The sequence below is a fragment of the Athene cunicularia genome, assembly GCF_003259725.1.
Source record: "Athene cunicularia isolate RWA chromosome 12 unlocalized genomic scaffold, athCun1 chr12_part1, whole genome shotgun sequence".
NCBI classification, from domain to species: domain Eukaryota; kingdom Metazoa; phylum Chordata; class Aves; order Strigiformes; family Strigidae; genus Athene; species Athene cunicularia.
This window is the reverse complement of record NW_020799116.1, coordinates 3,075,493-3,102,154: the sequence shown is the minus strand read 5'-3', so window position 1 is coordinate 3,102,154 and position 26,662 is coordinate 3,075,493. Positions and strand designations below refer to the sequence as shown.

At 51.5% G+C, this 26,662-nt stretch overlaps 2 protein-coding genes and 1 long non-coding RNA gene across 3 annotated transcripts in view; 1 reads left to right on the top strand and 2 right to left on the bottom strand.

The window, feature by feature from the left end:
- Positions 1-28: 28 nt before the first annotated feature.
- On the bottom strand, positions 29-8,845 carry LOC113484710 (SRSF protein kinase 3-like). The gene is made up of 10 exons (XM_026857218.1): positions 8,701-8,845; positions 8,144-8,231; positions 5,778-5,865; positions 5,419-5,525; positions 3,941-4,103; positions 2,671-2,747; positions 2,124-2,231; positions 1,622-1,691; positions 1,444-1,536; positions 29-216 (listed from the first exon to the last, which is right to left on the bottom strand). The coding sequence occupies exons 1-10, from the start codon at positions 8,820-8,822 to the stop codon at positions 29-31; spliced, it is 1,104 nt and encodes a 367-aa protein (XP_026713019.1). The 5' UTR covers positions 8,823-8,845.
- LOC113484711 lies at positions 5,143-8,701 on the top strand. Its single transcript, XR_003399266.1, has 3 exons — positions 5,143-5,360; positions 7,041-7,278; positions 8,044-8,701. It is a non-coding gene; the product is annotated as an uncharacterized LOC113484711 (long non-coding RNA).
- A 5,549-nt stretch (positions 8,846-14,394) lies between the features above and the next one.
- PLXNB1 (plexin B1) overlaps positions 14,395-26,662 on the bottom strand; it is a 66,846-nt gene continuing 54,578 nt past the window's right edge. The window contains exons 25-38 of the mRNA XM_026857217.1: positions 26,254-26,471; positions 25,897-26,075; positions 25,102-25,168; positions 24,407-24,553; positions 23,274-23,451; positions 22,320-22,423; positions 21,585-21,669; positions 20,847-21,013; positions 19,506-19,666; positions 19,118-19,265; positions 18,372-18,436; positions 18,205-18,280; positions 17,745-17,819; positions 14,395-17,051 (exon numbers count right to left, since the gene is read on the bottom strand). Coding sequence (XP_026713018.1) covers positions 16,947-17,051; positions 17,745-17,819; positions 18,205-18,280; positions 18,372-18,436; positions 19,118-19,265; positions 19,506-19,666; positions 20,847-21,013; positions 21,585-21,669; positions 22,320-22,423; positions 23,274-23,451; positions 24,407-24,553; positions 25,102-25,168; positions 25,897-26,075; positions 26,254-26,471 — 1,775 coding nt within the window. The 3' untranslated portion in view covers positions 14,395-16,946. The remainder of the gene's footprint in view (positions 17,052-17,744; positions 17,820-18,204; positions 18,281-18,371; positions 18,437-19,117; positions 19,266-19,505; positions 19,667-20,846; positions 21,014-21,584; positions 21,670-22,319; positions 22,424-23,273; positions 23,452-24,406; positions 24,554-25,101; positions 25,169-25,896; positions 26,076-26,253; positions 26,472-26,662) is intronic.

Sequence of the window (26,662 nt, the reverse complement as noted above, 5' to 3'; positions counted from 1 at the left end):
CCACCGGCCAGCACCCCCGCAGCGCCGGTCACGGGGCGCTCAGCCAGGCGTGGTGCAGGCACTGGGCGGCTGTGGCGCGGCGCTCGGGCGCGTAGTGCAGCGCGGGCAGGAGGAAGCTGGTGAAGGGGGCAACCTCGTGTTTTGCCCAGTTGTGTCTGTCCGCCAGGATGCTGTGGAGACTGCGGGGGCAAAGCCTGGAGAGGCGCAGAAGAGCACCTAGCAAAGACAGCGTAAGCACGGCCCCTTAATTACACTTGCAGGACTGAGAGTCTGCCGCCCCTCACCTCACACGACTGATCCAAACCACCCTGCAGGGTCCCTTCCTTCTCCTTTCAATCTTCCTCTCTATACGCTTCACCAGCCCTTGCAGGTTTGGCTCTCGGGTGTTTCTCAGAAACCATCTTTCCAAGCCAGTGTTAGGTCTCCCCCTTGCTGAGTAGTTCTTCGATGAGAACATAGAAGAGTGGCAGAGTGTTGCCAGAACAGCCATGCCAGAGCTGTTGCTGCTTGTTCCCTCTGCCTGTCCACATGCAACCCAGAATGCATCAGGCCATTTCAGTGCCAGAGCTTGCAAAACACCAATGTTAAATTTGTTTTCTGCCTGCTAGTTGGGCCCAGAAGAGTATCACTACTGACCAAGGAGCTATACTTGTCCCCAGAAGCACATGGTGTAAATGCAGTGATTCAGGTTAGGCATGTGTGGTCAGGCCCGACTGGTTCACACAGAGAATGAATATAGACCAGGAACTAGTTTTGACTCATTTCTTTTGAGCACCATAGAAGGAATGAGTGTGAACAAGGGATGTGAATGTGCTTGTTGAACTGCAGCATGGGACTAGGGCTCAACACTGAATTGTAGGTAGGCTGGGGCGGGTGAGTGTGAAAGCAGAGAAATAGAAGGATAGACTAAATTGCAGGATGGAGCCCCGATGCCTTGAAGTCAAAGACAAGGATTTCCAGCTAATGAGTCAAAGGGAAAGGAATTGGGGGGAATAAAACAGAAGAGTTGTTACAGTTGGGTCAGAAGACTAAATATAGCAGCTACGGATGTGAGTGTCCCGTTCCTGATCATCATTGTTCCCTGCCAGTGAGCGGGTGAAATCCAGCCAGTTACGCACTCTTCAGCCTTCCTGGCATGTAGCTATTTCCTGTCCCTATTTCCATTCTTTCCAAAGGAGAAGGAATGGAAATGTTTTCCCTGTTGGGTGTTTGCTATGACCGTTTTTCAGGATTTTGCATTCATTCCTGGAACACTCCTGGATTGCAAAAGTAGGCAGGGCGGAGTATTACCTCTCTTTATGAAATCTCCACTTGTCTTCTGTCCCTGCTTGTAGCCTGCATTGTGTAACAGAACTTTTTGGGCTTTTTCAGTGTGAGCTGAATAGGAGCGTGTCAGAGACCCACAGTGTTTTTTAGAGTAGACTTCCTTACTACAATTCTTACCTGGCCTGCTGAAAAATTTTGTTGACTTGTTCCAGGAGAAAGCAATTTGAGGAGGAATTCTTCCCAGAAGTTCAATAATACGAGCAACATGATCTGGACAGAGGGAGAGAGAACACATCTAGACAGAACAATTGTGACACTTCTGTCAGTGAAATGAGTAAAACTGATGGAGACCTACCATCATCTCTGGAGAAATATTTCCCAGGTTGAGGATCAAATAGACGCTCCCCAGTTGCCATTTCAAATGCCTAGAAATGGAGTCACATTGTTAATTCACTAATGGACTTGGAGTTTTTCTGCCTCATTAACTGATAGTACCAATTTCCCTTGCTGTCACATAAAACTGTTCCTAAAATATGGAAATACACTGATTTTATCTGTACCATGGTGAGACAGCACCTTGAGCTCTGTCAGGATGAAGAGCACTATGTGCCCAATTCAGTCAAGCCCATGAGTTAACATACGTGGAGCGTGAATTGCCTTGCAGTGCTAAGAGTGAGTTTCAGCAGCAGCATATTTTCACTCCAAAGTGCCTGAGTGCAGACAGCCCCGTTTTTCTTCCCAGCAAGGAAGTTTTGCTTTAAGTGCAGCGTGTGTAGGTGGGTGCTGCGGAGGCACTGCCCCTGGCCTGTTAGCGTCAGTCACCTCCCGCACACGCACAGCCTTGTCCCCACTCCTACCAGGCAGCCCGTGCTCCAGATATCCACCGGAGTGCTGTAGTCTAATCCAAGAAGCACTTCCAGGGCACGGTAAGGCTGGGTCTGTATCTCCTTGGAAAATGGCTTGTACTGAAACAGAAACAAACTCCCTTTGGTGAGCGTCCGGAAACGAGTAACATCAAGGCTTGTGCTCACTTGCTTCCCGCGGAGCGAGGAGGACGCTGCGGGGCAGAACTGAATACACGTTCTGAACTCTGCGCAGGGCACAGCAGGCACGTTCTCGGCCCCGCTGACACCGGGGGAATTTATCTCCCAGCGCTGAACATGGTTTTGAATTTCCAGTTGTAGAGACTAACTGTAAGCTGAAGAAATGTCTAAAGTTGGCAGTGTCTCCAGGAGTACAGTGCCCAGCTCGGAGCGCTGAATATAACACCCCCCCGAAATCGGCATCTCCTCAGCACACTGAAAGAGCTATTCAGCTGTAAAATGAGAGACATGCAGGGTGGGATGGAAAGAAGCACACAGCATCCCGTATTGTCATGGCACTGAGACACAGAGCAAGACTCACTGTCCAGCATGCGCTGCCCAGATCTGCAATTTTCACTTCTATGCTCATTAAATCAGATTCTTCCAATCGATCACCTCCTAGATGGAAAGAACAGAGAGAAATCGCATCTTTCCAAACCAACAGCTATGCATCACTTACCACAGGAGAGGCATGTATGCCTGGCTTTGAAGTTTTTCAGCCTAAAAGGTCCTAAAATGCTTTTTATAATCCATAAAATGCCACCACTGTTTTTTGATGAAACACAAAGGAAGAGCTGGTATCCAGTCAAAATCAACGAGGATGTTTGGGAGGACAGTAGCTTGGCGTGGAGCGGTGTGACTGTGGGCTACTGTGCTGCGGCAAGGCTCCTCTCACGCTGAGGTTAAATTACTGTGGGCCCAGAGGAGAACACATTCTACCAGCACTAGTCAGACACAAAACATCTGTAATGCCTCCTTAGCCCTCAGCAATCCTGGCTGTCACAGACCTTGGACACAACCTGCTTGGCAAGCACCGTAAAGGTTACTTTTTCATATGATCCGGGAAAAGGGTAATTTTTGGTTTACTGATTTAGTGAGCTGTCAGTCTGTGCCTAATATTATGCTTTTCTGCTCTAAGCAAAAGACTCAGTCACTAATTTAGCATTCCCTGATTGCCCTGGAGTTTGAGAGACAAAACAGCACCGTCATGGGAGAAATGCTCATGGGAGAACATCGTGTGAGGATAATAAAAAGGGTCTCATTGCTGGGAGATGAGCTGATCTCTCAAGAAACTCTCCAGCCCTACATCTTACTCAATATTCACACCATTCTCTGCAAATAAATTATGTCTCCAAAGGCCTTGAAGATTAGCAGTACATACAAGTCTCCCACAAACCTCAGAAATAGGGGAAATAAAGAGCAGAAGCATTTTACAGCTTCCTGATCAAACCATTTTATATGTAAACCTTTCAGCAGCTGAAAACACTGGACTCAAGGGAACTATCCTGCACCTAAAGCCGTAAGAATTAGCTCCGTGGTTGTGGTGTTAACAGTTCCCCGCGATCTGTCGTCCTCCACACAAACCTACCTGCAAGACCACGGTTCTGTAGGTGCCATGAGAAGCTTGTAGCCGCTCAGCCCAATGTTTGTATTAAACAGAGATAGGAGAAGCCTCTCAGGAGCATAAGCTGGCTGCACTATTTTGTACCGGCCATGTAGGACATGGGAACTTGTACCTGCTGCCTCTGTTTCCCTCCTGGTGGTAAACACACAAGTCTTTTTTCTTGTTAAAACCACCCTGGAGTGCTCACCTGGTCTCTTTACCCTCAGATCTGTTCTCTGGCCGCAGTCAAACGTATCGGGCTGAAGCCTTTGGAGAATTTTGTCACATCCGTAGAGCAAGACGTTCTCTGGTTTGATGTCCGTGTGGATGATGCGGCAGTGCTTGTGTAGGAAGTGCAGCCCTGCCAGCACCTGGGCGAGCAGGCAGCGAGTCACGTCAGCAAGGCGAGAGTCCCCACTGCCTCCCCTGCCCCCCCAGAGCAGTCAGCACCGTGAGTATGCAAGTTGTGGATGTTCTGGCATGGAAGGAAAAGAGCTGTAGTGTCCTTGCTGATTATCATCCCAGTGGAAGTTGGGGGCCAGTTACAGAGTGACATGGGAGGGCGTCCCATTGTACAGGGAAAGAAAAGGAGGTGCAGCACAACCCAGGCGGGAAAAACCATGAGTGAGTGTGTGTAGAGAGGACTTGAGTGCAGTGCAGGAGAGCCATGTAGGGAGAGAACAGCTTACGATGGGGCAGGGAGAGTCTGGCCTGTCACGGGGGAGAGATAAACAACACCCACCAGAGAGAAACGGTCGCTATCAGAAATCAATAACAGCGAAAAGGCTACTGGGAGAGTTACATTTGTTTTTTAAACACTCTGGTCAGTCATAAAGGGCTGGCAAATATTCTCTGTATTATCAAATTCTATTCTGGGATGAACACCAGCCCCAGGGAAATAACCAACCTTAAATGGTAACTGTGAAACGCGGGGAAAGATTTAAATAGCTAAACTGGAATGAATCAGAAGTAAATACTGCCCCAGAGCTGATCTGAAGCGGGGAAAAAAAAAGGATTCTGCGATGTTACAATTAAAGCAGATAAGGGAATGGATCAAGCAAAAGGCTTGGGTGTGAAAGGGGGCACAGAGATTAATGCCACTGCATTTTTGTGTAACTTATTCAGGTGTTAATGGAGCTTCTTTAGAGGAAGAAGAGGCTATTCCAGAATAGAGGATGAAGGAGGAAGCTGTTCTCTTTCTTAGTCTCCCTAGAAGGGCACAGGAATCAGGGTAGCAAATCTTCATCTTGGCAAGTGTGCAGACTTCTGATAAATCTCAGCATGAAAGGCAAAATGTAATTTTAACTGTTTGGAGGCCTCACTCAGGTTTCCCATTCCTTAGCTCTTCCCAGCCAACGCATAAGAATGCAGTTTTGATGATCTGACTGGCACACCACATCCTCACAGGGGATGAAGGAAGAGCTGGCTCTGAGCAGGAAAACCTCAACATGGGTGGAGGACCAGCCAGCTGAACCAGCGATTTAGAAAGCCCTGGAAAGACACCAGTGCTGAGGGAGACGTCGAGCAGCCTTTGGTGCTACCCTGCAGGAAGCTGCTGGACCTGTCAGTGCTACCCATGGCTGGATGCCGTGGAGTTCGTGGCAGATGACCCCAGGATGAAGAATAAGGTGTGTCCCCCAGAAACAATCCCTTGGTGCCCCCACCCTGTTCCAGCTAAATTCTCACCTGCTGTAAAGATTTTTTCACAAAAGGCAAGGGCAGTCCCTGGGCTGCGTAGTCGCCCATCAGACATCGCAGGGAAGGGCCCAGCGCCTCAAATACCAAGCACACATGTGGGAAAGAGTCAGGGATTCACTAACAGAGAGAAGATGCTACCACCAGCCTTCTGCTCTTCACCAGAGCAGCCAAATATCTCCTTACCCAGCCTCTCCCCTCCAGCCACCTCCCGGTGCCCCAGTGTAGCTGCTGCCTTGCTCATCCTCCTCACGGGAGCACAGCACTTGGTTTTACACCATCCTGCAACTCTCTGAGGCAGGCCCAGGCTTTGCTGACCCAGAGCTGCAGCACTCTCAGCAGAAGGATATGGAAGCCGTTCTCTCCAATCATTCTGAAGTCGTCTAACAAACAGACAATGTTTTCTCCTGCCTGGTCCTTCTTCTTCATACTGCTCACCTGAGGAGGAGGATTCCAAGAAAGCTGCAATTACAGACATATATATGCAGAAGGACATCTTGCACCCATTTGAGCCTGTTCTACAGACTTTCTCTTCCAGGAGTTGGTACTTTGTGACAAACTCCACGAAAGCGGCATCAGGAAAACCAAGCTCCAAACACACAAGCAGAGCCTGTCAACCAAGAATGAGTTTCTGTATGTTTAGCTCTTGGCCAGGTTGGACCATCACCCTTACAGTGTCCGAATAACTCAAACTGATCCTGCTAATAGCGTCTAGCACACTTCCCACTGCTTATTCTATCCCATGCAGGCCCAGAAAGTGCTCCTGCTTGTGCTGGAAGGGGATTCCCCCAAGACCACAGCTCCCAGCAGTGATGGCTGTCCATTTCCTTTGTCCTTCTGCAGCCTCTGCTCCTTGTCCTCAGAGCGGGGATGGCTCTGTCCAGCAGCAGCAGGTTGGGACATCGCCTTTTAAAACACACCTTCAGAAATTTCTCACAAAGGGTTGCAGAGACCTCGTGGTTGTCTTCAAACCACTTGAAGGCTACCTCTCCTACTGGGGTGGAGAGCTGGTTCCATGTCTGGAGGAACCCAGCAAAATAGGCTGCTTTGGGCTGAATAAAAAGGCCATTTCTGGGCAAGTACTGCAGAAATCTGTAAGATACAGAGTGATAGTGGAGGGGGTGAACACAGATCTTTTGGACAAGAACAAGGGAGCATCAAACCTAGAACTTGGGAAGTTCAGAAACAAAGCAGAGGAGGTGGTTCTTGACATAGCTTGTGGGTAATTGGTGGCAGTTTCTGTCACAGTGGGCTGCTGAAGCCCGCACGGACTCACAGGAAGGCAGGGCAGGTCTCGTGAAGGTAAATCCACAGGGAATTACAGCCCACACAGGCATCACCCTTGGCCCAAGAAATCTCCAGCTGGAAACTGCTGTAGGCCAGGGGGAGCATTCAGTGGGAGCAGCACCCCATGCTTAGCTTGTCCTTACACCCATCTGCTGCTGGCCCAGGGCGCCGGGCTGGATGAACCCCTGGTCTGCTCCAGCATGGGTGCTCCAGTATCCCCAGCTCTCGCAGAACACTGATCCTGCTACAGCAATTCATTGCGTTTTTTGTTGTGGTTTGTTGTTTGTTTGGTTTTTGTTTGTTTGGTTTTTTTTTAATCTTTGCAGCCATAACCGTTGGGATTTTGGGTTGGAAGGCTGTACAGCTGCTGGATCTGCCTGCACCAGCGTCAGGAGGTTTGTGCTGGCACGACAAGAGGTGAGCAGCCATGGAGACCAGATCACCCCTCCCAGCAGCTCTGCAGGCACCCACCACCCTGCGCCGGTGGGAACAGCCCTGGGAAGCAGCTGCATTCTGCTGAATGGGAAGGCGTGTCTTTCAGAGAGAATTAGTAATAAATCAAGGGTAAGGCTCAGTCTGTGTGCAGGATTGTGCTGATGTGTAGAAAAGCAGCCCTCTGATTAAATTAGTGCCACTTGGTGCTTCCTCTTGCATCACTGAGTCTGGCTCATGTCCCTTTGGATGGGACCTACAGATTTACAGGTATGAACTAAACCTTTCTCAAACCTGTTGGAGAAAGGCCTCAGAGTAATTTGAAATGCAAAATGTAATGGCTTTTACTCATGTAAAGCTGATGTAACTTTGTATTTAGGCAAACTCAGAGAATTGTAAGCATGAGCTTTCTAGAAGTAGCAGGTCAAGCCATCTTCAAAGGCAACTAGCTGAGACCCAGATACAAGCACCTAATTACCACATCCATTAGCAAAGGCAGAAGGAAGCTGCCTGACTTCAGACGTTTCTTGCATTTTTGCTACATCCTGCTTTTTTTTTCCCCTCAGATACTTCCTTTTACTTCAGTATCAGTGTTGTGATAGAGCAATGCCCTGGGAACACCACAAAGAGTGGACATGCTCCTATGTCCCGCTTAAGAATGTTACCACCTTTTTCTGTTGATTATCTACCTTAAGTCTTTCTGCAGGTTCCTCCTATTTACTGGATTTCGGCCTCAACTGAAAGAAATGGGCTGACAGGGCAAATGGGACCCAGCCAGCATGTCGCAGTATGACAAGGGGAGGAGAAGGTGCCTGTTTCAGAGGCCAGTGCTGAGTCAGGGTGATTTCTATGAATTCCCTGTTTGGTTTTTTTCTTGTTTCTCACCTAACTCGTCAGACTGAGACTCAGAGGGAGAAGGGACGATGAGGCTGATACTCAGACCTGAACTCAGCAGCTGTACCATGGAGCAAAGCACAGAGCCCCAGGAGATACATACGCAGCGGAGGAGAGCGACCTCGTCCTGGGCAGCCTCAGCAAAGCCTTCCCTGCTTTTCAGGACCTTCACAGCTACATGTTTCTTCCTCCTGGGAAATGAATCACAGCTGCCAGCCAACACATGCCGGCGTGGCCCCAACCAGCAGCACCTCCCCTTCTCCCAGCCACCCAGCGCTGGAGCTCCCCTGGGAGGGTGCTGCCCTCCTGCAAACAGCCTTAGTCTGCAGCACCCCAGGCCTGTGGGCGACGCTGCCAGCGACTGGCAGCACAGCTGCCCCCGGGGACCTGCAAGGGGCTGGAGAGAAGATGTTCAGCACATGTGGACTGCAGGATCTAAATGAGAAGAACAAATGCAGAGCAAGGACCGATCCCACCTCATTTATGTTCTCTGGTTTCCGGAGACCAGCTCTGCTTGTTGCACCCCACTGAAATCGCTGCCAGGTTTCCCTGTGCTTGCAAGGATGCTGATGTGCTCCCAGGCTTCTGTGAGAGGGGCTGGGCCTGCCCAAGAGATCAGCCACCCTTTCCCAGCACCCCAGAAGGCTGTTAGCACCTCACCTCATGTCCTGGCACAGCCAGACGGTGGCAAAGGCGCCGCAGCCCAGCTTGTGCAGAGCCTGGTATCGCGTGTTGAACACCTCTCCTTCCCGCACGGGGTGGTGGCCTCCTGCAGGGACCATTGCCAAGAGTCATTACTGACCTCTCTAAATGGTCTGGGACTGAAAGAGCAGCTGAGGACAACCATCCTTCTGCAGGAACGGCCGGACAGATCCCAGTGGCCTCCTCTGGCCTGGGAAGAGCCTGGCACGGTCCCAGCTCTGGAGCTGCACACCCGAGGACTGACCTGTGCGCTGGGCTGCTGGCACCTCCTCCTGCACCCGCTGCTCCATGGCCTGGCAACGCAGCAGAAACGGGCACTGGTGGTTTGATCTTCAGCACTTTTCTCCTTTAAAGAGAGTTGGAATGCTGCAGGGCAGCCCTACCCCTGCCGTGTGCTGTGCACGTTGTTTCCCTCTTCTACTCCTGCTGTGCCCTCGCCTCCTTCCCCCCCATCTGCTTCATCAGGTGCTTGGAACTGGGCTGTTACAAACACTATTGGCACTTCACGGAGGCAGAGATTATTTTAAGAGGCCAGAAGAGGAGAGCTGGCAGGCTGGGGCTGCACTGGGATCCTGGCAGTGTGTGTGGCTGGGCCAAGGCCAGGGCCAGGTGGGAGTCTCAGGTTTCCCTGTGCCCAGTGTGGATTTTCAGGGGCTTAGCAGAGACTGTGGGATCCCCTCCTGTGGCCAGGGAAAGCACCGGCTCCCCATCCCCGTCCCGGCTGAGGAGGGGACACGTCTGAGCTGTCGCTGGCAGGAGCGGCATCACGCTCCAGATGGGTGTGAAGCAGAACCTACGGTTTAGACACCACAGCGCTGCACATCTGTCCGCAGCCCACCCCGGGACCAGAGCACAGGTTTATTTTATCACTGACTGTCCCATGACGCCGTAGCGAGAGGCTGTGACAGAGGGGGGAGGCTGTTCCCAGAGCTTGTTACTATGACAGCCTGAGGTACAAACACCGAGACAGTGTAGATGGACTGATGCAACTGCTGTCCCCCCACCCTGCAGCACCGGTGTAGAATTGGCTTCAGCACCGGTCACCTGAAATAGCAACCCAGAGCCCCGTGTTGCTAATGGAAATATCCATGTAAGCTGCTGTAGCTGGGGTACTCCCAACCCAGCATTAATAATTTGAGAATAGCACTTACTGCATGGCTGAAACTTCAGGTTAACATGCACTGCCAGGTGATAATGATCCCAGTAGACCATTAGCACTGGTAGGAATATTGACCTTTAAATCCTTCAAATCAGGTCACTATAGCTAAATGTTCGACTGCACTGGAGCGTTTTCAGAAATAGTTACAGTGGGCTGGCAGTGGGGGTGGCAGCAGGACCCACGCAGCAGGGAGTTGTTCTGGGACAGTAACAACTTCGAGGTGCTGAGACAGAGGCGTGACTTCCTCAGAAGACTAAAGTTTCTTTCCCCATGCAGATGCTTCTCTCCCAGCACGGTTCTAATTAAGGCTCCGACTGCGCTCAAGACTCCGATCCTGTCAGGAGCAACCCAGATTGCCAGAGCTGACGTTGCTCCATTCACCCAAGCCCCTACACCTCTGACTTTGGCACTCACACTGTTCAGAATCAGTCTCTTTTAAGCATAACCTTCAGGATGTTGCATGTTTGTATGGCCACTCTTTTCAGCAAGTACTTACTAATGTCTTAGCTATGAAACAGATAAAATCCAAATTTTCCTTATTTGTTCACAGACTGAGCATATCAGTAATGTCACAAGCTCCTGCACCATCAGAATCTGCCCAAACCCTCTTCAACCTCATCATTTGGAGAGCAGGGCCTGATCTGAGAGCTGGGCAATAGCCTTAAAAGCTTTATGATATTGTTCACCATTCACCTGCCAAAAGACAACTTGAAAAGTGTGTGGAGATGGGAGTTCAACAGCATCTTCCCTGGGTGGATTGTTAGGGTAATAGGTTTCGGTGGGAAAGCAGGACTCAGAGAGAGTCTCAGAGTGCAAAACATGTCCTAGCACTAAGGCTGATGGAGCTTTTGGGCAGCTCACTGGGCCCTGGCATCCCTCTCGCTGCAGAGGCAAGGCGAGTCCGTCCTTAGGTGTGCGAGACTTTCCCTCCATCCACGCTCGTTAGATGGATGCACTGGCAAAGGATGAGGAGCGTTGCTATGCAACTTAGGAGAGTGAAACGTACTTTTCTGAGCTTTGCGAGAAAGGATGATCAACACTTTGAAGTCCTTCATCGCTTAATGACTTCGAACATTAAAAACAATTGTTAATTTGTCATTTAAAGCTACGTTGAGCAGAACCTACTGGCTTGTTACAAGCCTGGACTAGGTCAGAGACCTTCAGCCTAAATCTGTACCGATCTGTGAGAGCCGGGGGTGGGGAGCGGTGCTTTGCCTCTGGCCTGGGCCCCTCCGCTGACCTGCACCAGGAGCTGCCCACCACCAGTCAGCCTGTGCCTCTGGAGTCGCAGAGCTCAGCGGAGCCCCGTGTGCCTCCATCGCGTGCACCGACCCGAGGAGCCCTCCATGAGTGCAGCAACATCCCCGAGAAGGCTCAACGTGCAGCATAAAACAGCCCTGTCAGCGCGCGGGGTCCGAGCCCCAGGGGCCCTGCACAGACTTACCCTGCAGCAGCTCGCAGGCAGGGCACGCCGCTCCGTTCCTCAGCTGGCTCATTGTGGAGCTCCCCAAAGTGAGAGACCAGCTGGTCCTGCTCTCCTTTTAGTCTGTGCTACCCGGGAGGGGTGTCCTTGAGCAGCCCAAGCTCTTCTGCATTGCTGGGTGGACGTGGCGAGGAGCGGGGCAGGGTATCGGGTCACAGCGCTGCTTCTGGGAACAACCTTGGCTTCAGGATAGCAGGAGCCCTAGGACAGCTGCGGTGGGTTCACTTTACTGCTGGCCTCTCCCTGCCTCCCCCGGCTTCCCTGGCAGCAGGTCTGTCAGCCCACTACAGCTCCAGTCTCCACAGCAACTATTTATAGAGGGAAATTCACAGCTCTACTGAGATGGAAAAAGAGAAATCCTTCCCCTCTACTCCACCAGACCAAACTGTGGGGCTGCTGGGCCCTTCCCACTGCTCTCAGCACCATCTCGGTGGGACTTGTGGCCCAGCCTCTGCCATGGCACCATCTCCTGCTGGGCCCAGCCATCGCCAGCCTGTGCCTGGCAGAGGGAACAGGCTCCCCAGGCCCACACGTGGGTCACGCTGCCCACCCTGAGCCACCGCAGCCTCCCCCAGCCATACCCACACAGCCCAGCACCGTTGCAGTGTGGCGCCGGTGATCGCAGAGCCTCTTCATGGAGAGCAGCCACGGCAGCAGCATCCTCCCTGCAGTCCCACTCGTCTGGCAGCCCTGCCCCAGCGAGGTGGGACCTGAGCATCCCCGCAGCACCGAGGTACAAACCACCACACACAATAAAAATAACTTTTTTTTTTTTTTTTAATGTCGCAGCCTTGCGCCAGAGCAGGGCCTGCCTTGGCTACCCCCTCACTGGGGCCCTGGTGTTGGGGAAGCTCAGGTTTCCTCAGTGGGATGGCAGAGACCAAGCCCCAGCCCTGAAGCAAAGGGTTGACACTTGCCCGGCCGTTGCTCTGTGGCAGATGGGGGCCAGGAGCGCTGCTCCCCCGGGGCTGTCTCCCCTCTGCTCACCACCCCGCCCTGCACTGCTAATAACCAAGAGGGGGAGCAGCAGCAGCCCTAGGCCAGGGGGCAAGTGATTTGTCACAAGGCCATCGTGGCCACACACACGGAGGGAACACGCAGGGACAACAAGGAGGTGAGAGGGGGGAGGCACAGACTGTATCCAAAACTCTGCTAGTAAGGGAAGAGCACAGGGAAGGGAAGACAGGATAGAGGAGCCAGAAGCCTTACAAAGAACAGTAAACTCCTTTAAAAAGGAAGTTGTTTTGCTAATTTAGGAATGCTGGTTCCTGCCTCATGTTGGTGGGCAGCAGCGATCACTAAAAACTGTACCTTAAGCAATCCCCTCCCTGCTTACCCACTGTAGAAAACCACAAGAGAGCTGTGACGGGGCCCAGGGCCCCACTCCCAGCCTGGCTCCTGCGGCAGGAGATGGGAACGAGCTCTGGAACAGTAGGAGCCAGCAGTGGAAGGTGGCACAAGGTTATTTCCAAGAAACACAACTGATACCTCACAGAGGATGGAGGGGACAGGAGGGAAAAGCCCCCCAGTGCTGGGGCTCAGGACTACACAGTTCCCACTGTGGGAAACAGCCTCTAGGCAGTTGCATCATCATGCAACAGAAGCATGACACGCAGGTTGTATATTAAAATTTATTGAATTATTGTGTAAGAATTCTCTTTATTAAAATCATTTGGACTCTAAACTGATTATTTACAGACAAAACCTCTTATATCACCAATAGATTCCTACATCTCAAAACAGTATCTACAAACAGTTATTACACTATGTAACAAAATTCAGATTTTTTTTTTTTCTTCAAGCTTTTTATATTAATTATTAATTCCAATTTGGGAAAGACAGTACCTCGGGTGCTCTGAGCAGAACTCAAGGTGTGGCAGGGCATAAATGCAGGTCAGGCCATACCATAACAGACAAGAGAGACACCAAGTCACAAGGCTGGGAGAGGGCAGAGTCACCAGGACAGAAGACTGGGAGAAAGACTTAGAGCAAATGCACCGGGTGTTCTGGAAACCAAAAAGAATCATCCTGACAAGAAAGGCACCAAAAAAGCAGCATTTTGCTGCAACTGGGGCACACCCTGACAAAGCAATGGCATTCCACCGAGGCAGCAGCATCCGAGAACCCTCTATTTTAGTTTTAAAAAAATGAGCCATCATTTCTACAAAGAAAAAAAAAATCAGCAGCTTCCAGGTACAGCCTAAATTTGCCACCAGACAGATGAAAGCAAGCGCTCTCACATCGACATTGCGTGGGTGACAGCTACTCCTGGTCGTGCCAACAGGAGACATTTAAATACACTAACGGATATTTATCTTAATACTGATCAGTTCTCGGCGTTTCATCCAGACCACGGTGGAAGCAACTTTCTCTGACTGCAGTACAAAATAATCTTAGTGCCTGCCATTCAAGAACGTCACCTCTCCGCAAATACGATTAAATGACTGTGGCAGGGCACTGTCAGCTGGTGCCCACAGAACTTGCTACCTGTAAGAAAACAGGAACATCCAGAGAGGATTCTCCATCCTTGAGAAGAAATGTCCATCTCCAGAGTGTCTGACAGCTGGTCATGGAATCAGGCAGAGACTGGAAGAAACTTGGAAGGATCGTGAGAAATAAATAAATAAATCTTCCCTGCAATAGGGAGTTTCGTAACGAAACCTGTTTTGTGCAAATTTAAATGCAACAGAACCCTGTTGTAGTAACGGATTTTGCCACAGGAGAGGGGCATGGACGGAGAGAAGAGGGGCCATGCCTAAACACCCGAGTTGATCCCAGTGAGGGGCCTTCAGTGCGTGTCCGCAGGGGAGGAGGGTGCTGGTACCTACGACACCGAGCAGAGGTGGTGGGAAGAGATGGGCACTACCAGCTTTTCCCCCTCTCGCTGCACCTGCGCTGGGCAGTGCCTCCTGTCCAACTACGCAAGGACAAGCTCAAGATGTTAAATAAGTCAATCACCTACGTTTAGCTCTATTTTTGATTATTGCTCTAGTAAAAGCAGACTTTCACAGATACGCTCAGAAAAAGCAGATCATTTCCAGCATCGAGGAGCGCTGCTGAGAAGCAAAGAGGATGTGGAAACCATTTACCCTACGGGCCAAGTCACCCCCGTGGGCAGAGGCACCTGGGCTCCTGTCACTACGATTCCAGGAGAGCCACCAAGTCCTCCTCCCTTTGCCAGTGTGAGGTGGATTCAGAATTAAGCCCCAAGCCATCCTGTTCTGGGAAAGCACAGAGATAATTCCGCAAACCACAGGGGCAGACAGTAACAGTCTGCAGAGCCATAAATCCAGCAGGTAGCCTGTGGCTCCTGGCAGACACCCAGCAAGTCGGACAGGCCACAAACTACACCGTGCTGCCTGGGGCAGAAAGTCCATCTGTCACGCACAAGGGGACAACGCTGCTCTGCCACTGTACCTGCACCTGCCTCACACCAGGGAATCCCTCCTGCACTTCCTAAGGGAATGGGCTTTAATGTGCATTGTGTCTGCTTTTCCCCATCTGCCAGTCCTTTCCTCCACCCAGCTTTTTTTGGGGCTGATTTAATCAGAGTTGGTCAAGACAGAAGTTTCAGAGATGCTGAATTCCCATGAATTTATTGGAAACGAGTGGTCAGGCAGGAGCCAAACCCAAACTGCTGTCCACCTGGGGAAAGGGAGGCAAACTCTGTCCTGCCCTTTGCCTGGCAGCAGCCAGCCAGCCCGGTGCTCCGTAGAGCAAGACAGGAGCAGGAGGGGGCACAGGGACGTTGACCGTACTCTGGGCACACAGAGCACTGGGAATACTGCTGAGAGAGGGTCACGGGAGAGAGCTGGCTGTGTAGGAAGAGAAGCCAGCGTTAGCCTGTTGTTATGTTGCTCAGAGAACAGTTCTGCAACTGCACAGCCCTCGTGCAAAACAACAGGGCTGATCTGACAGGCCTGGAATTGTTGCCCTATGCAATGGAAAGAGAGGTAGGGACGTGATCCTGCTGTGTTTCAGCTCTGGTCCTGCCTGGCCCACACAGTCACCACCTCAGGGAAGTGACAGAGGAGTCAGACCTGGCTACCTGCCCCAGGCACACAGGGCATCAGTGTGGAACGAGCAGCAGCGGGTGAGAATGAGTAGGGCACCCTTATAAATAGGAATTTACTCCCAGAAGAGCAGAGTACTCTGTCTGCAAGGTGCAGGAACTGAGGAGGGAGCAGCGAGGAGCTGCCCAGTGACAGTGACAACCACCTTGTGCTTGTGCCTGCTCCCACCTCTCCTTCCTCACACGAATCGTCCCGCTTGCAGGACACCTGACACTCTTGGGAACAACACAGTTGTGCTTCGTGGCTCCTCGAGTTCACAGCTCACCAAATAACCCTTCTTTGTGCCACAACAGGAGAGTGAAACCATGAGTAAGGTGTAAGGCGAGCCTAACAGAAGAGCACACAGCTAAGCCTTGAACTGAGCTGCGGGGGCAAAAAGCAAGCTGTGTTACAACAGAGACATCTATGAGTTATCCCTGCAGACAAAGCAGTGGAGAAAACTTTGCTCCAGTGCTGACAGACGTATGTCAGTAGAAGTGCACAGAGATACTTCTCCAAGAAAAGCTTTGTCTCAAAGCCACAAAATTAAACATTCTCCTTTAGCATTTAAATACATTAACTTTCTGAGGGTATTTACAAGTCCAGTTCAGAGCAGCAGAACAGCTAGACATCGGAGGAAGGGGAAGTGGCACAAGGCATTTGTTGTGCTTTTCTGAAGAGCAGGGCAACCTCTGACCACAAGGAACCAGGAAGATGGATCCCGGGCTGGGTCAGCGGAGAAGCAGACGAGCCAGGCAGCGACTCTCACGCACTGAATTTGTCCTGAGGGGAGGGGTGAGAGGGTGCTGCCCGTTTACAGCAGCCCCCCGGGCAGGTATGCACGCTGGTGAGCACTTCGCATCCAAGCAGGTGTCACACACGAGCTGTCAGAGACCAGAACACTGGGGAGCAAGAAGCCTTCGCCATCAGACACTCTTCTTTCTCCAGCCAACATCCAGAACCAGCAGGGACGTTGCTGCAAAGCAGTTTCTCAGGTGAGATGCTGCAGGAGTGCTCGCAAGCTGGGGACAGAGGTTAGCACAGGTGTTGGCCGGGGAAAAGCTTCCTGCATCCCCAGTAAAGGGAGTGGCTGCACCAGGGGAGTCTCCCAGCACCGACAAGGGCCTCCGAGCATGGCCGAGGACTCCACAGACACAGCGCTCCATGTTGTCACCTGGACCTTCAACAACGTCGCTTGGAAACTTGGCACGTTCACGTAACATCTGTAGGAAGGAGCTGTGTGGTCTCCCTGACAGTCTGCCAGAGGAAAACCAAAGTTTGGGTTGGTGGTGGTTGTTGTTGTCGTTTTGCTTTTAAAAAGAAAAAACTGTAAAAAAATATTCTCTGAGATGCAAGGACGCTTGTACTTTGTACTGCCTTGGCCATCCCTGTTCATGTCACTCGCGGGTTCCTTGGAGAATCTGGTTCCAGTGGCAGCAGGACACCCTGCACATAGCTGGGACGAGCACTGTCCCTGTTCAGCCAGGGGAGAGCAGTCTGTCTGCGCCTGTCACAAATCTGTGACTTTATTCTCCACAGCTGCTGCAATCTGTTGTAGTCTATATCCAAGCTGCATCTTCTGTGCCGTTGGGTCTTCTTCCAAGGCAGTAATGATCTGCAACGACACAGAGCTGACTGTGCGGCCTCTCTCCCGCACGCACCACTGCCAACCACCTCCACTCCATGCACAGTGCAGAGCCCCAAGCTGGAACCCAGCGCGATCAAGACTAGAGTGGGTATGTAGTACTTTATCTCAAATCAACCACAAACTAAGTATTCTGGGTTTGTCCTAATAACTTGCAAACTTCAAAGTGCAAAAAGAATGCTTGAAAATGGTATCTTTAGTAAATCCCAGAATCATCTGGGTTGGAAAAGCCCTTGCAGCTCCTCCAGCCCAACCATGAACCTCACCCTGACCGTTCCCAACTCCCCCAGACCCCTCAGCGCTGGCTCAGCCCGACTCTTCAACCCCTCCAGGGATCCCGGGGACTCCCCCCTGCCCTGGGCAGCCCATTCCAACGCCCAACAGCCCCTTCTGCACAGAAATCCTTCCTCAGAGCCAGTCTAAAATGAATCCGAACTCACTGCATTTCATTGTTAATTAGGTTAGAGATAAGTCCTTTCCTGTGATTTCCTCCCTCCCTCTGTTATAAGAATAACTTATGACATGGAAGTTAAGCATGCCAATGAAACACTACACAGCATTGTAATAGTCTGGTTGCTCTTAATAATTAACTTTTGAAGGTTTTTTTGATTGGATGGTAAAAGGAGAAGGGCATGTTCATACCTGCTGGAAACACACACTCACCTGGTCATAGTACTTATTGATGTATTTGTACAATTCATGTAGAGCCACCAGGGAATTGAGGTCACCTGAGTAATTCTGAATAAGAGAGGAAGTTAGATAAAACCATGCGACACCTAACAACTGTCCTTCCAAATTCTGTGTCCTCACAACTCATTAGGAAACGTGCCTACTGCACTACACAACAGGCAAGGGAATTCACCACTACTTCCTAGTGAAGCAGAAAAAAAGAAATAAAAATCACACATACTTCTTGCCCTGAATCCTTGACTACACTTCTCAGTGCTAGCTCGGCAGACCCTCACCCTCCTCGTGGTGCCACAAAGCAGAGCGGCCGCTGGGAATGGTCAGTAGGTCTGAGCAGAACCGCACACAGCTGGAGTATCTCATCTTTGCATTACTAACTTTCTCTCAGCTGCACAGGGGAGGGGCCAGGGTGATTTCTGAAAGAGTTTTTATTTACCCGTGATAGCTCAGCCAGGGCAGAGTTCATCTCCTGGTCACTGGCAGAGATGGTCTGACGAATGTCTGCGTAATACCTGTGGAGTGGTACACGGGCAATTAGTGAATTGTTCCTACATAGCCTCCTCCTTGCTGCTTAAACTACGACTCCTCACGTTCTCTGCTTACCTTTCCACCATCTGCTTGTAGCGAGGAATGTCCCGGGCATAGAGCAGCTTATTGATCGGAGAGTCCTTGAACATACAAAACCAGAGTTTATTACAAAAAACTCCATCATCATGCTGTGGACTAACCTTAACGCCATCACTGCTATTTTCTGTCATTCATTCAGGATCAGGAATTTTTATCCTCTGCAGAGAGGCACTTCAAATACCAGGCTCCCTTCTAGTAATGCAGTCTGAGGAACCGTGAGATGTGTTGGTGGAGGGACGACCACTGGGATCCCTAGTCCAGCCTTCCACTTGGAGCTGGGTGATCACCAGTACGAGATCACACTGACTACAGCACAGCTGATTCTTGAAATCCTCCAGAGATCCACCCATCCCACCTCTGGTGACCAGTGCAGGACTTCCACCCGCAGCACAGGGTGAGTAGGGGTGGTAAAAGCTTTTCTAACGGCTGATCTGAATTCCCCAAGATGCATCCTATGACTTACACTGTCTGCCACAGTCAAACAGAGTTAGTTGGTCTCTGTCCCCCAGGTAGCTGTAAGCTGTGAATAAAGAGCACCCCTCAACAACTTCTGTATGTTCAACAAAATCAGCTCCTCCCTCCTCTCTGTCCAGGAGTCCCCACCACTCTCCAGTGGCACATGGGAGCAAGGATGGGCCCAGCCTAGGTAAATATTATCACCTTCCCGGGGCTGCACTGCTGAACTCTGCACTAACCACAGTCCCTCCTCCCTCTGTACTCACCCGCCCTAACTTATGGTCAGCTATAGTACAGGAGTCCATGAAGGTCTGTGCGATGACCAGGAGCACAGCATCTACGTTATCCGACGTCTGCACATCAAAAACAAACTGGGGATTCTTGATGATGTTGATCCAGAACCGCAGGGGCAGGCTGCAGAGAGGACAGAAGCGCAACAGGGTAGCAGCAGAAGTAGCAGCTGCGGTGCTGAAAGATACTCTGCACGTCACCACATCTCCCAGCTTTGCACTCCCAGCAAAACCAGCTTTTCACACTGTGCTCAGCTGCCTGTGTCCCCGTTTTGCTCCTCCTCAAAGGTGGCTGTCACTTTGCAGGTGATCAGCTCTAGACAGCTCAGCAGTGCCTCCTCCGGGGCCCACAGGAACACTGTACCTGTTTGTTTTCCAGATATGGATGGTCTCGGGGTCTGCGATCCCGTAGTGTATCGCCTGCTCATCCAGTAGGTCAAAGAAGTATTTGACTGCCAGAGGGACGGGGCGGTTGGTACTGAGGATCACCTGGAACAAGTCATCCACAAACTTCTGCAGAGTGCCCTGCGGAGAACCGGGCGGGACAGAGTCAGCACAGGCAGAGCAGAGTGGAGAGCCCAGGCCTCAGGCAGGTGAGAGGTTACCCTGCTCTGCTCAGCAACGCCCCCCACAGCCACCTCCCCTCCGCTGCAGGGAGCGGCAGCAAAGGAGAAAGGAAGCCCCAGTGGTTTCTGGAAGAGAGACCAGGGAGAAGCTCATGAGCAAAACACGGAGGGGAGGCAGATGTACTCAGAGCCATGGCAGGTGAATTCCACAATCATTCGGGTTGGAAGAGACCCTTGGGGACACCAAGTCCAACCCTCAGCCCGACTCTACAAAGTTCTCCCCTACCCCACATCCCCCCACAGCTCATCCCAACGATGCTTAAACACCCCCAGGGATGGGGACTCCCCCCTCCCTGGGCAGCCTGTTCCACTGTGCAGGGGATTGCTGCAGGGGAGAGAGCCTGCAACGTGATGGGATGGGACTGCTGGTGAGGGGGCTGTGGCTGCCAGCAGCTGTGTTCAGCTGGGCAGGAACACGGAGAAGGGGTTTATTCAGCAGCAAGAAGTGCAGTGAATGTGGGAAGAACGCAGGCACTGCCTGGCAAGGTGCCTGGGCTGTCCCTTGAGGAACGGTACTACTGCAAGCAGGGCACTGCTGGGGAACCTGGATGCCAAAAGCTGACCCTTTCTTAAGAACAGAGCAGAGGGACAAGTTCCTGGGTCAGTTTTTTAACAATGACACTGGAATAAAGCAAAAAGGAGAATGTGAGCAGGCGCTGTGCCTGATTTATGACTGCAGCTGAATCTGTAGGTGGCTGGTGCGGACTATCGGCATCATCTTGCTGCAGCAGGTAACAGGTCAGCCCTATCGCGGGAGGGGTGGAAGGTGAGCAGACATGGCAGTCCAGTGGATGCTGCTGCAAAGCACAGGGTACCTGGTGTTTTTTTTTCTTTCTGTGGGACACACAGAGATAAACATGGGGTGGACAAACCATTTCTCACTCTCCTAGAGGCTCTGCAAAACTTAACCCATTAGTAGGAGCAGAAGTTTAGCACTGCAGTGCTGGGATCAGAGGGGAAACAACCAGCACATGCACCAACCCAGGCAAAGGGGCTCTTCATACACATCCCTGCAACCTGCCAGGGGATACAAAGGAAGGCAAGATCCCAAGTCCAGTGCAATCTGTGCTGCTTCTCACCTTCATTGAGAGCAGACGTGTCAGGTAGATCTCTGGGATTGCCTTGGCTCGCTCCCGATCTCTTAAGCTCCCGCGCCGATGCTTGGGAAGCTCTGGCTCTTCTGTTGGTTTTACCAGGTGCCAAAGTTTGATTCCCCCTTCATCTGCATCCTCCAGCATTGGTGTTTCTAAAACCAGCAATTGTTTACAAGGTGAGTGTTGGTCTCTCAGTGGAGCTTGACTAGGTGAGCCCCAGGGAAGCAAGATTTCCCAGCATGACAAACACAAATAGGAAGGAATCTCTGGAAGCCTCTATCCAGCCTTCTGCACAGAGTACAACTGTTGCAGCACTAGAGCAGGTTGCCTTTGTCCACCCAAAACCTTCAAGGTCTTGGGAACCTCCCCAGGCAGAGATCCCCCACCACCCCAGTAGCGTGTTCCAGGGCTGTAAAACCACTTTGCTGAAGAAGTTTTTTTCCCAATTTGAATCTGTTAAGCTGCAGCCTGTGGCTACTGTCCCTTGTGCCACGGGGGCACCCATGGGGCTGTTTGCTCTGCCAGGCAGGAAGGTAACACTTGGGCCACACAGCACCTGAGGCTGTTGGGATTCCTACAAGCTGCAGACATGCACTGAGCCCTAGAGAGTCACAACTAGAGAATTATGCTTATCCTGTGTTTTCATGCCCAGCCTGGCTTTCCTCTGCTCTTTTCTCTCACCTGCTATAAAATCATTTTACGAGAACAGGACGTCAAACTCACTCTCTCCTGGGATGTAATCCTGATTCTCCCGATGGATGTGCTTGGTCAGGCGTGGGACCAGTGCCACTGTTGCTCCATCAGGCACCTGCACACAAACAAAAATCAACATTCAAAACAAACAGCATATTTCTCATCAGCTTAAGTCAGCAAGCACCTGTAGACCAAAATGGACTATACCATTACTAAGGGACAGAAACAGGGATTTTTGGGGCACCATCACTGTCTTTCCTGATGGTGGAAGAATCTCGTTTGTACCAGTTAAAAAACCTGATGTGCAAAGTATGATGAAGATGATAATACTCAGGGACTGAGGTCATTCACATCTAAAACATGCTGTAGCAAAGTGTGACATAGCGGTGCAAGATATGACACGTTGGTGCAAGGTAATTAAAACCCCCCACTTTCCATTCCTAGAAGCTACTTTGCAGGTCAGTGCACTGTCACCCACTGATTTGGGCTGGAACATGAACAGATCCAGCAACGTTGTCTTCATGCAACATGAATTTGTGTGTCTCCTTCCAAGCTCTACCCCTGCCCAGGCTGCAGGTATGGGTTAAGGAGGGGGCTGTGCTTGTCGAAGTCAGAGCGCAGGCCACAGCACTGACTTAATTGGAATGTGCTGCTGAGAGAAAGCTCCATCTTTTTTCACAGAATCCACCAGGAGCCAGAGCCACAAATAGAGCATAACGGTGTGTAGAAGATGAGAGACAAGGCAATGGCAGACTGAGTTCTGACCTTGTAATGCTGAAGAGTGTTCAGGCGTTTCCAAGTTCCTTGAACAACAGATGTCACGTCCTCATCGGAGAGTATCAGATGACCTGCCAGCCCTGATCTCCACTCTACAGCCATTAAAACACAGAAAAGGAAAAAATGAACTGTTAATCTCTGAAGTCTGCTGGGCTTCAAACCTGGTTGACCTCATTACACGCCCACTGATCCCCGCCAACCTTTACCCAGGCTATTTCACAGACAACATAACCTGAGCAAGTGCCTGCAACAGTGCTGAGTCCTGCAGTCACGGGACAGTCTCTGAGCACAGGGACAGGCGGCCTCGTGGCCTCCCGGGTTCCACTTGCCAACTTCCTGCAAATTCTGTCAGACTGTGACTCTTCAAACAGGTGATTCAAACCACAAATATGCACCCACAGTCCTTGTTAGCTACTCTTCTCTCAGTACCTGCTCATGTATAAGTGTCACCACTACTCAGCCATAGCCAAAGAGTGAAGAAGGTGGAAAACTGAGTGTTTTCCCCTCACACTGTGAGTCCTACCTTTCATTAACCACTGTGAGCAAAATCCTCCCTGATGCAGATTACCAAGATGCTGCTATTCACTCCACTGGTGGGAAAGGCCAATCTACGACTAGAGCATCTCTGCGCTGCACTCAAATCCTCCTCCTCTTCTACATGTTCTCTTTTTTTTTTTTTTTTTTTTTTTTTTTTGCCAAGTCTGGCAAAGAACACCATGAAATGGAAGGAGCTGGACCCACCTGCTTCTTTCCCACCCCTGCCCCTTGCTGTTAGCCTCTTTCCATGCCCGGCTGCATCCAGACAGAGTGCAAGATCCTCTGTCAGGGCCTCTGCACACTCAGCAGACAAACACCATGTATGTCAGGGTGCTGGGCACAGAGAGCAAGCAACCCCCTTTTCCACCTCCTCACTGAGTTTTGGCACCAAGGAGCTCTGCTCACCCAGGTCCAGGGTGTCTGGGTCTGGTCGGTGACAGTACGGCGTTCCTTTATAGATCTGATCGAGGATTTTCTCCTTCACCTGTGTTATGGTGTCACAGTCTAGCACTTTCGCAGAGATCCCCTGGGAGTCCTCTGCCCCTCCTGCAGCAACTCCTGTTTGTGTCAAAGCATTTAAGGTCTGGGGAAGAAATGAAAAGGTCACAGCTACTCAGCTGATAAGATTACATCTGACACATTTACACTTTTGATGGTTGGCATTAAGGCAAGTTAACAGCTAGCCCTTCCGCTGGAAGAGTTTCAGAAAAGAAAACATCACAGATTTGTGTCAGGAAGCCAGTTCAGCAGCGCTGGGGAGAGGCTTCACAGAATCATCTGGGTTGGAAAAGCCCTTGCAGCTCCTCCAGCCCAACCATGAACCTCACCCTGACCCTTCCCAACTCCCCCAGATCCCTCAGCGCTGGCTCAGCCCGACTCTTCAACCCCTCCAGGGATCCCGGGGACTCCCCCCTGCCCTGGGCAGCCCATTCCAACGCCCAACAGCCCCTTCTGCACAGAAATCCTTCCTCAGAGCCAGCCTGACCCTGCCCTGGGCAGCTTGAGGCCATTTCCTCGGGGCCTGGCGCTGGGGCCTTGGCTCCAGAGACTCATCCCCCCTCTCTGCCCCCTCCTGGCAGGGAGTTGCAGAGGGCCAGGAGGTCTCCCCTCAGCCTCCTCTTCTCCAGACTGAACCCCCCCAGTTCCCCCAGCCGCTCCCCAGCAGACCTGTGCTCCAGACCCTGCCCCAGCTCCGTTGCCCTTCTCTGGCCACGCTCGAGTCATTCAATGGCCTTTTTGGGGTGAGGGGCCCAAAACTGAACCCAGGAATCGAGGTGCGGCCTCACCAGTGCCATTGTACCATCAGAAATTTGATCCCCTTATTTCTAGACACAGAGCACAGCACATACACCAGATTACTGTGGTGATGGCTCCTCACAGCCCTAACCAGGGCAAAACTGCCTGATTTAGCAGAGCTCATGCTGCTGGGATAGACCTGGCTCCCAGGAGACAGCAGCAGGATGCTGCACTTTGGGAGCAGAGACGTTCAGCCCTGTTGCATCAGAGTGCCCAGAGGGAACAGAAGATTCGGTGCTTACCAGAGTCCGGTACTCCAGGTCCTCTCTCAAAAGGCGGTTGTCATTCAGGGTGTATTTGGCTTTCCCTGTCACCCAGTCGACTGGCCCTTTGTCAACCTGGTGCTTGATTCCTCGAAACAGCATGTAAAGGGGCTCTCCAACAGAATCCTGGCACAGAAAGGAAGGAGTTTCACCTCAGAGAAGTTCAGCTTGCTGCTTCCAGCAGAGCTTGGAAATGTGGCCACCCGAGCAGAGGAGGAGCAGGACGGAGGATGCAGCAGTTAAGCCACAGCAACAAAGGCAGAGCCTCTGCCCACAGCTCCTGCTCCAGGCACAGGGAAAGCGCACGGGCCAGCTACCAGGTGGAGGCACAAGACCAAGGTGTTGCTCTGCCTCTGTGTCACTGATCTGAGAGACTCTCCTTGCCACCCCCTCTCCAGGAAGGGAATTAGATCAGAATCCGTCCTCCCCACACACAGACCAGCGTGTCTCAAGACAGAGGAGCCACATGATCTGGAGAAACAGCCTCAAAACGAGTGGTATTGAAGCTGATTTCAGTATCCCTGTCCCCCATGAACAGCCCAGGTGTCTTGTTCCCCACCCTGAGATACAGGATGACTCTGGCACTATTTCAGGTACGAGCAAGGCACAAAGCAAAGCTGTGGCTTGTCTCCCCTCCTTTGGCCCCTCTACAGACAAAGGGACAAAGAGCTCACCCTCACGAATGCGTACAGGCAGATGGACATCCAGTTGGTCAACAGCTTCTCTACCACTGTTTCTGTCCTGAAAGAGAGTGTGAGGTTGGTCAGAGGACTATGGTGTAGAACAGGGAGGGATCTGGAGATAAAGATCACTGCCCTTGAGAGGAGAGCACACTAAATGATGATACAGGATCGAGGGAGAAGAAAAAGGGACTTCAGAGACCACTAAGGTTAATGCTTTTGATACCACTTCTTTGAGGCACTTTTTAGCCTGAAGGAGGCACCAAATTACAGAAGTGGAGGAGACAAGCAAGCAGGGGCACAGAAAAGCTGCTGGTAGGTCTCAAGCAAGGGAAACTTGTTCAGATCAGAAGGATGTACCAGACAGGAGGCTAATAGGGATTTGAACACAGAAGGTATTTCAGTTTAGCTTCCAAACATGACATGACCATGAGCTCAGGGACCTCTAAACAGCAAAAAGATTAGCAGACTTGGCAGAGCCCTAGTACCTGAACACAAGGAGAGAGTTAATGGACAGCAGCTTCAAAAGAAGAAGGAATAAGGGGTGGGAAACTCCAGCTTCCTACTCTTTTCACACCTTTCCTGCTATATTCCCTACCAATTGCTGACTGGAGAGAAGGGTATCATTGTCACTGCTCCCTCCTGGTTGATGTGTGATGTCTGGATGCACACTGAGGCCCATGCCATAATTTCATCCTACCCAGCGGAGTTTCAGAGCTTCCAGCTAGGCAGAAAGGCTCTGTCCCCGCCTTGGGTAGGGAGCAGTGGGACCACAGCTGGCTCGCTCACCTGCGCAGCATCAGCTTGGGGTTCTTGGCCACATACTGCTCCACAAGGTCATTGAGGAGTGTTTTGAGGATGTCGGTGAAGTACTCCAGCTTCCCATGGAGCGACACAGTGAGCAGCGATGCCACGTAAGCCCGGTCTCTTGGAGAAAAAGTACGCTGGACTTCCAGGGTGTGGATGAACTGGTGGGGAGAGGGATAAACCAATGTGTGAATCTGCTGAAAACAAGGCAGTCACAGCTATTGGCTCTTGGAAGAAGCAGTGCTGCAGGGAGCTAGTCGGGAATGACCTTGAACAGACACTGCCGCCAGTGGCGTGGCCCTGACCCCACAGCAGGCCGCCAGCAGAGATACACATTACCTTGGTGAGGAAGAGCTTGCTGTTGAGCAGGTTGGAGAGCTGGACCAAGCCCTGCTCCACAGTTTGCCGCCGGCACTCAGGGATGTCCAAGTCCCTTTGCAGCGGTGACTCACGGTGGCCCGGGAAGAAAATACGCTCTGCGTAGGACTTGTAGTCCAAGAAGGGGATTCCTGTGCCCACAAGGTCACTTGTGAGGTCCATCATCTCAGTCATCAGGTCTGAGAGAAAGGGAATAGCCATGAAGTTGATGACACGACACATAACTGATGGTGCAGAGCATAACGTGAGTGCAGGAACTAGGCCCAGCGGGATGGGCCTGAGGAAGAGGAAGGATGAAGGATGTTTCCTGTCAGAAAGAGGCACATTGGGGTCCCATTGCTAGAATATTTAAAATTAGTCTAGGCACTGG

Bases quoted from the DNA above. Each gene is read 5' to 3' on its own strand.
- LOC113484710 (XM_026857218.1), bottom strand. From the start codon at position 8,822: ATGGTCCCTGCAGGAGGCCACCACCCCGTGCGGGAAGGAGAGGTGTTC. The intron at 8,232-8,700 runs GTGAGGTGCTAA...TTCATTTCCCAG, and splicing joins TGGCTGTGCCAGGACATGAG to GAGGAAGAAACATGTAGCTG. The intron at 2,232-2,670 runs GTGAGTCTTGCT...TTTCTGTTTCAG, and splicing joins TGGGCAGCGCATGCTGGACA to TACAAGCCATTTTCCAAGGA.